Source organism: Mastacembelus armatus, chromosome 23, assembly GCF_900324485.2.
Source record: "Mastacembelus armatus chromosome 23, fMasArm1.2, whole genome shotgun sequence".
NCBI lineage: Eukaryota > Metazoa > Chordata > Actinopteri > Synbranchiformes > Mastacembelidae > Mastacembelus > Mastacembelus armatus.
In genome coordinates this window covers 2,658,316-2,670,515 of record NC_046655.1, presented here as the reverse complement: position 1 = coordinate 2,670,515, position 12,200 = coordinate 2,658,316, and the positions used below count along the sequence as shown (strand labels likewise).

The 12,200-nt window shown below is 43.5% G+C and overlaps 2 protein-coding genes across 2 annotated transcripts; one reads left to right on the top strand and one right to left on the bottom strand.

Moving 5' to 3' along the window:
* The first annotated feature begins 359 nt into the window (after positions 1-359).
* Positions 360-1,828, top strand: nopchap1 (NOP protein chaperone 1). The gene is made up of 4 exons (XM_026326849.1): positions 360-459; positions 672-746; positions 843-976; positions 1,083-1,828. Exons 1-4 carry the CDS (start codon positions 399-401, stop codon positions 1,257-1,259), a joined length of 447 nt encoding a protein of 148 aa, XP_026182634.1. The 5' UTR covers positions 360-398; the 3' UTR covers positions 1,260-1,828.
* aldh1l2 (aldehyde dehydrogenase 1 family, member L2) lies at positions 1,754-11,615 on the bottom strand. The gene is made up of 23 exons (XM_026326848.2): positions 11,399-11,615; positions 9,624-9,768; positions 8,775-9,009; positions 8,306-8,471; positions 8,033-8,134; positions 7,366-7,455; positions 7,028-7,162; positions 6,744-6,869; positions 6,540-6,631; positions 6,027-6,174; positions 5,824-5,943; positions 5,583-5,710; positions 5,258-5,408; positions 5,094-5,164; positions 4,913-5,018; positions 4,656-4,743; positions 4,314-4,407; positions 4,128-4,227; positions 3,653-3,751; positions 3,261-3,426; positions 3,045-3,150; positions 2,755-2,954; positions 1,754-2,643 (listed from the first exon to the last, which is right to left on the bottom strand). Exons 1-23 carry the CDS (start codon positions 11,444-11,446, stop codon positions 2,588-2,590), a joined length of 2,772 nt encoding a protein of 923 aa, XP_026182633.1. The 5' UTR covers positions 11,447-11,615; the 3' UTR covers positions 1,754-2,587.
* Between the last annotated feature and the right edge of the window lie 585 nt (positions 11,616-12,200).

Below are 12,200 nucleotides of genomic sequence, written 5' to 3'. Positions count from 1 at the left end.
GTGGGTCGTTCTTTTCAACAGTCACAGTGAAGTTCACGATATAAAGATTATTGAAATTCAACTGTTTCTGGCGAGTTTTGTGGTACCGAAAACAAGTGAGAGTGAGACCTCTCGATATCAAAAGTGCCACATATATGTTTTTAATTGCAGGGTACAGGCGCAGGAGACATGTAGCTGTAGCATTTAAAAAGCTCAGCAGCTCGTTATATATTCACGGACACACAGACAAACGATAGGCTGTTTAATTTTCAGTGTTCATATTAGATTTATTTTTTGCAACTAACTTCATGACCGCCACCTAGAACAATAGATGGCGCTGTAGCAATCATCGCTCACACATTTATTGTTTTTACCTCTCACCCGGATGTTGCTCGATGAAAACATAAACCGTTTCAGAAATGGAGTTAAGCACGAAGAAAACGAGGTCACAGGATTTGCTGTCTTGTGGCAGCGGAGGAGGTCTGAATGTTTCTTTAGCTGCTAAAATAAGAGTGTTGAGAGTTTGAATGAAACACGTGGTAGACAAAAGTTAACGCTAGCAAATAAATAACGTTGAGTTGGTGAAGCAACGCGGTTACAAGCCGGCAGACATGTGCTTCATCGCTGCGCCCTTTATTACTCTTAAAAATACACGAAACATCACTAGTGTACTGTATTTTTTGTGATGCCAGGTTTCACTGAGAAGCTTCTCCTCAAGCCCAGGACTGACAGACCCCTGCAGACAGAGAGAGTCCCCAGAAGCAGCGGTAAGACCAAAACATCACTGTTACTGATTTGTTTGCAGGAAAACCAAGAACAAATATTCGAGCCAGACATATGATGAGTGTAATGCTGTGTACCAGTGTTAGAGCGGCTGCAGAGCTTCCTGCCTCAGATGGCCGAGGCCAACGAGAAGCTGAAGCAGCAGATGGAGGAGGCTCCTGCTGGACACTTTGACATAGAGAGCGTGGAGGATGCACAGAAAGTCATAGAGATGGTACGTCTGTGCTTTCCAGCCTCCTTCCAGTAAACATGGAAAATCAACTCATACATTTACTTTATGTTGCGTGATTTGATTGTTTTTTTTTCCCCTTCGTCCTCAGGATGTAGCACTGGTGGAGCTCAGTGGGTCAGACTCTGAAGAGGAAGAGGATTCATCAGACTCAGAAGAGGAATCGGACTCTGACGATGAGATCACGGAGCAGAACCTCAAACTACCTGGAGACAAAGACAAGAAGAAGAAGGCCCACATCCAGGTTCTGGACCAGCAGGGCGAGTAGAGGAGGAGCTACACAGACATTTGGCTGCATATTGACTTCCTTTCTCCCCTGAGGTGGGATATGTGTAAACCTGACCAATGACAGGTGTGGAGATACTTTAAACCTGCTTCACAGACACAGAGATAGTGAAGAGAAAGCTCCTATGTCAAGACACACCTGCCACAACCCCATGGGAACAGTGGATTGAGATCATAGTTACAAAAGTGCCTCTAGAGCCAGAAGAGATAATGGGATTACCTCACCCAGTCTGGCCACAAGCTGACGATGTGACTTCTGATTGCACACCATTGTGGATCTCCTTGTATTCCCCTTTCATCATTTAGTGCTTGTGCTCATGTCACTTTAGGCTACAACTTTCATGTTACGGTTTTTTATGGACACGACCTGTTGGAAAATAAGTACCGAATGAAACAAAAGCCTCTGTACACACATTGTGCTGCATCCAGATCATCCATTAAATCTAATGATGCTAGAATGTAAGCAGCCTTACACAGTAAAATTCAAATTGAACTTTATTCACCGCTGTGATTAAACATTCTCACCTCTTTCACCAAGTGAGAAGGAAAACACTTGCTTTTGTAGCCCTTACTGCCTTCACTGATAATGTGTGACAAATATAAAGTAATTTTACAACATATTATTACTGATGCATCAACACATCTAGCTGGTCTTTAACGAATATAACATAGTGTTATACAGTTGTTTTCTGTTTGACAGTACAATGTCAAAAATATATCAAATCATTCTTTACCCTCATTTGTTAAAAATATTTACAAAAAATCAGCTTAAGGACATGATGTAAACAATGAGATTGTATGTGATGAGCATAAAATAGAAATTATGTAGTGACAATTAAATACTTAGTGTTTTGCAACCACATCAGCACATGCCTTTTCTGAATTAAAGATTTCAGAAAGCCCTCAATAGTTAAGACTAAAAATGGAGAATCCATTTCAGACAGAAATTTAAAACATACCTGAGACAGTCCGTCCTCCACAGGTAAGAGTAAACAAAGAGACATTAAAGGAATGGTGAGGGCAGCAGGAGAAATGCATGATTTTATCTGATTTTAAAAAGGGTGTGAAGAAGTGTGAGGTGATTGATAATGGGGGAAAAAAGTTCCAGGTGGAAATTTGTGTGTTTTAACATAAAACACACTTTTATGTACTGAAACCTTGAAAAAGGCTCCCAACAGGGGAAGCAATGCCCACCTTGGGGTTTATGTGTGTATATTCAGGTGGGCTAAAACTATGTGTCCATGGTCCATGATGTGATTTTCACACAGAAACCCAAGAATCTCTGGCTCAAGCACAGATATTATGAGAGTGTCAGTACTCCACAGTAACTGCTTTGGTCTTGAGGTATTCCATGAGAGCGTCCTCTCCTGTGGGTCAGACAGAGTACAAACGTGTCAGTCAAATGTTAATGGTAAATTCTTTCTGGGCTGCTGACCATTTGTGCACATAATTTCACACAGATCCATGCCTCCACTCACCAAGATCTTTGCCAAAGCCGGACTGCTTGAAGCCTCCAAAAGGTGAAGCCACGTCGGTCTTGTTGTAGGTGTTGATGAATACTGTCCCAGCCTCCAGCCGCTCACTCACGTACATGGCCTTGTTGATGTCACGGGTGAACACGCCTGAGGCCAGGCCGTACTCTGTGTCGTTGGCTCTCTCTAGCACACCCTCCACATCACTGCAGTTTGGATGAAAATGCCAGAAAATACCAGTTAGTGACTCAAACTGTATGATAGCAATGCAGCAAGACTCTCTGTTCACGACTTACCCATCTTTGAATTTGGATACCACCATGACAGGACCAAAAGACTCCTCTTTGGCAATGAACATGTGGTCCTCCACATCAGTGAACACAGTAGGCTCCATGAAAAAACCTGAAAATGACCATAAAAGATGATTAGCTGATGTTAATGCTTGGTGGATTAGGATTTCTCTGCTGCTAGTTAATGGTTTTACTGGGCTCCACAGGCTCAGTGTTTTCTACCTGGCCTGTCCACCTGTCTGCCTCCATATACCAGCGTGGCCCCCTCCTTCACTCCGATGTCACAGTACTCCAGCAGCTTGTCCAGGTGGGCTTTGTGATTCTGTGGGCCGTGGTCTGTGGACCGATCCAAAGGATCTCCAATCTTCATCTTCTGAATCTCCTCCACCTTAGTGGGACAGGATGGGGAAATGGCCATTTGTTTCTTCTGTTTTACTCAAACTAAATGCATTATGGTAAATGTGACAGCCAGTATTTTTGGGGCTGGAGCCATAGTATGAATAGTAAACTCCAGTTGTGACCATAGTTTTTAAATGTGTCTCTTATGAGGCCCACGGCTGTATGTATATGCTATCAATTGTACAGTGTGTACAGAGGAGGGAGGTGTCACTCACCACTTGGCTGATGAACTCATCATGTATAGACTCCTCCACAAACAGACGGCCAGCAGCAATGCAGTTCTCACCTTTGTTGAAATACACAGAGCTCATGCCCTGTAGAGCAGTGCACACACACACCAACACACACACAGAAATAGAAACAGAAAGGCACAAACACAATCACAGATCTTAGTTTCGTTTTGTCCTTCCCTTGTACCTTTGCTCTGTATGTCTGAAACAATTATCACCCCTATTGATTCATCTTTTGAATGATGAATGAGGGATTATTCTTCAGAATTTATTTGGTCAGGAAAAATCTGAAAATAGTGAAAATGCCATTCACATTTTCCCTGTTTCCCATTTGACATGCTGGAACCACAAGATGTTTAGCTTAATACCTGGAAATGCTTTTCATGTCAGTTGACTAATTAATGAATTTTCAGCTCTAATGTGGTGTGAACTCATCCTGATTGTCGTTCAGCTCACTGACCATGCGAACAGCCTTGTCGATGTCACAGTCGCTGAAGATGATGAGAGGTGACTTCCCTCCCAGCTCCAGAGAAACCTTCTTCAGGTTACTGAGTGCACAGCTGCAACAGGACATCACAGAAAGGCAGCATCAAATATTAACTGACAGTTATCTCAGCCAATGAGCAATGGGTTTACTGAGCCATACCTTTTCATGATCTGTTTGCCAATAGGCGTGGAGCCAGTGAAACCCAGCTTGCGGATGTCTGGGTGGTCGGACAGGCGCTGTCCTACCATCCCACCTGGAGAAGAGAAAGGAATCAGGGAGGTGGGTTAGGGACTATTTTCAACGGTGGAGTAATCCATAGTTTGGTGCTCTTGTGGAGATTTCTAGAATGTCCTTAGAGTTGTCCTTTAAAATGTACAGTTATAATTTTTGGAAAATAGCAGATTTCCCAGGCCAGATGTATGTTGGGTAAATGTATCCTTGTGCAACCAAGATAAAATGGACTTTGTTTTAATATACTGATACTGCATCTGTGTTCATTACCTGAACCTGGTAAAATATTGATGACTCCTTTTGGAATGCCAGCTTTCACTGAAAGTTCAGCAAACTTGAGGGCTGTCAGTGGAGTGACCTGTAGAAAAAAAATACACATAAAACAGAGAAACCAGGCTGGCTCAACATCTGCTCCAGTGCGTAGAATTAAAACCACACAGTACTAGAAAAGCTCTCTGCGCAGTGCATGTACTACAGGTGTGTGAGGGCCTTTATTCATAATGTGTGTGTGCATACTGTGTACTCACCTGTGCTGGTTTAAGCACGAGTGTGTTTCCAGCAGCAAGACAGGCAGCACTTTTCCATGCCAGCATCATGAGAGGGTAGTTCCATGGGATGACTATAGCACACACACTGTCACAGCAAAATCACACATAGCTCTCCACACAGTAACCATAGAACTTACAGAATAAAAATGTGTGCATTTACCCCAGAGGTTCTTTCTTTGTGAAGGTCAGATTGCGGTTGGGCCGGGCCTGGTTGATGGGGATCGTCTTGCCCTGCAACAAACCACTGTCTGGTATTATAATCAACGATATAAACCTGCAGTTTGTGTTCTAGCCAAAGGGAAACCTTGTTAATCATTAACCTACCTGAATTTTGTCGCACCAGCCAGCAAAGTAGCGGAAGGTCTGGATAGACATGCCAACGTGGGTCTTGAGGGCCAGTGTGTACACAGCTCCTGAGTCAATGGACTCAATGGTGGCTAACTCCTCCTGGTGTTCCTCCATTAGGTCTGCAAGTCTGGACAGAGAAGGTCAGAGGGCATAAATGTAATGTAACCTAAACCTTAAGGAGTACAACATGACTGCATTATTACCATTACTACTAAGCAGTAACTGGACTGAAATTTAAAGTATGCTTCTAGCTTTAGTGTTCACAAAGGGCTGTAGCAATCCTCCAGGTGGAGCTACATACTTGTAAAGTAGACTTCCTCTGTCTCTAGGGTTCATCTTCCCCCACAGACCGTTATCGTAGGCTTCTTTGGCAGCTGCCACTGCCCGGTCCACGTCCTCCACTGAGGCATAGGACACTTTGCAGATTACCTGGGTGAAGGATGTGATGGTCACACACAGTCCACATGTGCACTGAATGATTCCTTATAACTTTATCTTCCGGTACCGTAGGTGTGTAGGCTTTCATATGTGACATCACTCACAGATCCATCAGTAGGATTGATGGTATCATAGGTCTTGCCATTTTCTGCATCCTCAAACTTGCCATTGATAAAGCACTGGTATGGCATTTTCACTGTCATGTTGTTCACTTCTTTGGTTGCCTGAGTAGAAGGAAGAACATTTATTATAATATGAATATATAACAGGCTACAGTGACACAGTAACAGCTGCTGCTCAGACTCACATAGTCAATGTCCAGCTCCTCCTCCTGGTCTTCCCCTCTCAGCTTGCGGACAAACATCTGGATGAAGTCTTGGAAGGTGGTGGCCATATACACATCCTCATTCTGCAACTGCACACTGGCACACTTCTGCTTCAGCTCCTCCACCAGCCTGGACACAAACATACCAGTACCTCCATACCAGTGCTTTCTGTCTGTTTTTATTTTATTTATTTATATATATTTTTTGCATAACAGCACCTAGTTTATAATAATTCTCAAGTACATTATCCCAGGAAGTTAGGAGAGAAGCTACTTTTCTCTGAGCACAACAGACAGTAATGCACAGGTGCAATGATTTCACCTAAAAATCTTATAGATCACTCCAGTCTGAGAAATACTGACTGGGTTAGGAAAGTAATATTAAAAACACAGTTTTTGTAACACTTTATACATTTATTTTGGATCTGCTGTGATGTTGAAACCTCTGGCCTAAAGTAACACGTGGACAATTTCTGACCAGTCACTGCACTGCACCTGACCACATCCATGGAAGCAGCTCCAGACTTGAAGAAGTCTGTAGTGTCCTCGATGGCTGCGACGTTGCTGAGGATGCCCTTCCAGATGGTCTATGATTTAAAAAAAACATCACAGGCTGTTTTACTAACACACAAATGTTACACTGAAGTTTAAGCCATTTCTAAAACACTTAAAGGTTAAAAAGAATGAGTTAATACTTGCCCTGATCTCCTCAGCCATCTTCTTCTCAGCATCTGTCAGGTCCACACTGGAGCTTTCTCCAGAAGAGAAGTATTTAGAAGCAGGGATCATCTTTCCATCTTCAAACTGCAGGTTCTTCACCAGGAGCTTTGGAACAAACACCAGCAGGTCAAGAGGAGAATCATCCAGCAGCATTGATGCCAACAGTGCCCTGAGCATAGTGTTATCACACTCCACCAGCTATCCTATTCCTGTTTTTATCTGAATGTTTGTTCTGTAGTATAGCAAACTACAGACACACTCACAGCTTTCCCATCAGTTCCATATAGGATGAGCCCATTCTTCGCGATCAGACCGGGCCGAGATGCCCCCTCGATCTCCAGTGGCTGACCAGCTGGTACCGACCCCCCTAACATGGACGAACCATACAGGGTCACAGACTGAGGAAATACACACAGAGAGGCATTACACCTGGATATTTTATAATAATTTATAATATTCTGTTTTAACGGGGTGTCAAATTAGTTTTCGTTTAAATGTAAGAGTTTTAAGACATTAAATATCAGCTTCAGCCTGACCTCACAATAAGTGTTTTTTTGTGTTGCATTTGAATTGTACTTGCTTCTGAGTTTCAGAAACGCACCTGACCATCAATGACAGTCCAGGCACCAGGGACTTTGTCGTGACCACGGATCCAGTTGTGGATGGCCTCAGCTGGTTGGGCCAGGTTAACCTGAGGCACACAAAAGAAGCCAGAGTCAACATGAAGACAGCTCAGAGGGAAGCCCAACAGCTGACTGCCATTAGCTAAACTGACACGTGGAAAAATAACTGTTGAAAAGAACCCTCTGCACTAAGAATAGCAGCTTCAAACACAGTGCCAGCAACGTGACTCAAAGTGACAAATCAGAGAGCAGCCAATTCAGCCCCACCTCTGTCGTTCACTTGTCCCACCAGTCACTCTCTCCATACATGTCTGGCCTTGAGCTGATAGTAAATTTCCATGCTGGTAACTGAATGAAGGTGCATTGTGCAGTGCAGTATCAGTTTCTTCTCTTTTTTTGGTGGATTTTTACACCCTTCCTGTGATCCAGTGCTGAAATACTACTGCTCTGTTGGCTTGGTGTTTGATTTCATTTATCTAAAGAGCAACTTAACACCTAAACATGCATTTTAACATCCTGTATACTACCAACAAAATAACCAGTTAAATCAGCCTAAAGCCTAAACAAATGAAAAGGAGCCACAGTATATTCTAGTCACATGATACAGTGTGACTTCAGGCTGCTGTCATTCATGACAAGTCTCACCCTGGCATTGGACTTCTTCTGAATGCCCTCATAGCTGGCCCCTTCCTCTGTCTGGGGGACCCGAGGGGCCTTTCCATCAGCAATGAGCTGCACTGACTCCACCTGCACCAGGAAACAGTGTCAGTGGGACATCTCAGTCAACTATATGTATCTATAAACATAATCTATCTTGACTGCTTAATGATTTTTTTATGAATGCTGTCAATATGCTTCTGTGCCATCCTGTGATTAAAAAACACCAGTTCACAAAAATATCAAATTCCCTGTGGTTACCATGGCCCTGATGCCCTCTGGGAAGAGGAAACGGTTGTAGAGTGTGTCCACAGTGTCACTGGACTCAACAGCGCACTCCCTCTGCAGCAGGATCGGTCCTGTGTCCAGCCCATCGTCAGCCCAGAACACCGTGAAGCCAGCTTTCTTATCACCGTGGATCAGCGTCCTGGAGACACACACATACCAATAATTCTTACTGAGTGTTGTCTGTACTTTATATATATGTGAAGATAAAGCCAAATTACTCTCTTAAACAATATGTTTGGCTCATTGTTGAGACTGGGAGCAGTCAAACAGAAATATTCTCTTCTACTGGAAAAAACACACTCAACTTTATGGAAGTAAAATACTAAAATCACTGCAATGCTGCTTTCATGTCAAAATTCCATTCACAGTGTGGTCTCACAATACAATTCAGTGTGCTCACTGAGTTTGTTGACACTGTGTCATTATTCACTGATGTTCTCACCAGTTGATGGCTGAGGCTCCCCTGTGCAGGGGCAGGATGGAGGGGTGATAGATGATGGAGCCATGCTTGGGGTGGTCGATGATGTTCATGGGGATAAACTGGGAGCAGAAGGGCAAGACGTTGAGCTCAGCGCCCACTGCTTTGTAGGCCTCTACCACCTCTGGGATGGGCTTCCCCTTCACCCGCCACCGTGGGAACTTGAACACAGGTGTCCCATCTTTCTCTGCTGCCACCGCTGAAAGAGGACAAGAGAATTTACCGATACAGTTTACAGCACCTGTGGATGGCAGGAAACATTTGCTCCGTCAAGGGAGTATAAAAATTACTTTATCAAATGCATCAAGTCCTATATATTACTATATACTGTATGCAGAGGGAATGCAGCGGTCAGGATGATGATGGTGATATGGTGATGATGCTTCCTAGAAAATCAGCAGCCTGATTGCAGACATTTCACTTCAGAGCTGCATTTCCAGGTCACACAAGGCCTCTCCCTGCACAGACAATGGAACCACTATCCCGCAGCTAACGTGGGATAAAAGCTCGTCTTTGTCCAGGACCACTGTAGAGTCAACATGCATCTACCTCAACCACAGAGCTGGCCTCTCTGAGAGGTTCACAGGATTATCAGAGAGTCACATCAAAGATTTTGTCTTACTTCTTCTACAAATACAGTAAAAAATGTTTGATCTCTTTCGTTCACAAGATGTCTACATACTTGGTAAGCATTCAATAATAAGAATACCTGCAGGACCAGGAACACTGATGTAGGCAGCCTGGTTGGTGTACGGATCGGAGAAAACCAGAGACTTGACAGGATAAGCCCAGAGGGAAGAAAAGTCAACTTACCCAGGGGGTCTGCCTTGCCATCCTTGTCAGGGACTGTGAACACACCGACCACTTTGTGACCCTGCCTCCTCAGGTTGCTGTACACCTCTTGACCAAACAGGCTCTGGCCAATTATAGCTAGTTTTAGCTTATTCTGGTAATAGTGCTGCAATGAGAGTAAAGAACACATCCGTTTCAGCTTCGAGAATATAGAAGGAATTCTAGAAATACATCTTTGCAAGATTAGCAACACTGTCGTCTTCTCTTGTCACTTAAATACTTTGGATGTATGCAAGTCATCAAATGGAAAGGTGGTTTAAGCAGCAAACAACTGTAGAAGACTGTAGCAACATCTGTAGCAACAGGGGCCAGAGGGCCCATCAAAGACAACTCTTAAAAGGGGCAGTCCAGCAATTCTTTACTTGGCTCACATAAAGTTTGAGGACTTGTTAGAGACAAATAAAAAAAACATTTGTTGAAGTTAAGGCAGCAGAAGCTGAGACATCCTGATTTTTAGTCTCAAGTGTGGGCCAAGCTCCAAATACACTGGATACTACACTAATCCTCAGGTAGCTTTGTCTTGTGGTCTGAGCTTTCAAACTACATGGCAACAGCTTGCTTTCAGTTGGCTGGACATCAGGATCAATCATCATAGTCAGACTTAAAGAATGCAAAGTACAGCAAAAGGCCTTTTTTATATAGTGATCATCATTATTATTATGTCATTACTGTTAAAATATTATTTTGCCCCTGTGTGAACAAATGTTTGAATTTTGAATAAAAAGTGACAGTCCAAAGCAGCACTAATTTATCAAAAGACAATTTTAGAGACCAATAATGCTTAAGTTGCAGCAAATAATTTGACCACAAAAACTGCCAGTTTTAAAGCACTTGAAACAATACTTAATACATAAATAACTAATCAATAATCAAAATATTTGGTGATACATTTTCTTGTCTAATATGTCTAGGTAATTTTAAAAAATATATTTTAAATATTTTACTTTAAATTCTTGTAGTTTCCATTTAAATGTTATTCCCATTCATCCTATATTTGCAGTGTAAAAAGTGATTAGCTTAAAGGGGTGGGATTTAAGGGGGACCCATGCTTGCCCCTGGCCATGGTCATGAGAGCTTTGCCCCTGGTTAAAACCAGCTCTGAGAAAACCTGTGAGCTCACAGGCTGCACTCATCCAGGCAGTAGTCCGAGTGCATGCCTGAGCCCCCTCCAATATAGGGCTGTAGTAGCACATGTGTGGTAGATGGAGGTTTCAGGTTCCCTGTGCTTAAGGTCCTGTCAAAGTCCTGTCTCTGTTATTACACTGCATTTTGCGACTTTCTATGGTTCTGACAGCACTGGGGAAACCACACTGCATCTGCCTGCAAAACAGCCCCCGCTATTCTGAGGAATGATGTCTGCAGCCGTGCAGGATAAGCCGCTGACGCTCTACAGTGTGGACTCATATGCTGATGCAACTCCTCCAGATCTTGTGCCGCCAGGGCCGGTACAGTAGGAGCACAGACGGACAGGTCACGTGGCAAACTGGTAGCCTACTGTGCATCAACATTTACTGGTTTTGTTGAAAATATCAGAGCGACGACGAAGACCTGGAACTAAACTATGACTCATTGATTGTCTTATCAGAGCCGAGCCTGACTCAGTCCTCTGCGTGGCACCACGACCTGGAGTGCGCCAGTATTTATCAGTATGAACACTTTAATGAATGCAACATAAGCATCGACAGCATTATGCATTCTGTGGTGCTGCAAGAAGCAGCAAATGCAGTGTCACTCACGGACGAGGTGGAGAATCCCCTTAAGACTTGACTCGCGGTCCACAACATGATGGCGGTGTTTCTGTCAGTAAGAGCGCCTTTAAAACAAGCCAATCCAGGTGCTGCAGGAGTCCGAGCTGCTGTTCACACACACACCTGCCTCTGTGCGTGTGACCGTAGTGCCAGAGCCAGTGCTGTACTGTGTGCTTGCTGCCGCAGGCACAAGACGTTCTGCTAGGCGCAGTACGTGCGCGTTCACGCGGCGCACAACACCTCCTCGATCGCGCGGTCACGCGTGGGGTTTGTCAAGGCTCATAGCATTTTTATAGAAGCAAATGACCAAGAGCTGAAATATATTAGTGTCGGAATAACAAAGTTTGAAATTGTATCACCTCTGAGCACAAAACCACTCTTCTAAATTTATGCAGTCTGAGTTTCACTTTATTTCATAGTGAATAGTTTATTTCAAATTGTGTAATTTCAAACATAAATTTCCAGAGTACTGTGTTTTTTTTCATTCTCAAATTTTTTGGATATGTCCCTGTGAGCTTAGCACATCTAGCCACTCGGATTTTTGCCCAATCTTCCATGCAAAACTCCTCCAGCTTCCTCAATTTGGATGGGTTTCTGCGGGTGTACAGCAGTCTTTAAGTCTCATCTGACCACAGTACCTTCTTCCAGATGTTTGGGGAGTGCCCCCATGTGACTTTTTGCAAACTCAACATGTTCTTTCCTGTTTTTTCTTTAAGCAAGAGCTTTCTTCTGGCCATTTTTCTATTAAGCCCAGCTCTGTGGAGTGTACGGTTATTAGGGGTCCTATGGA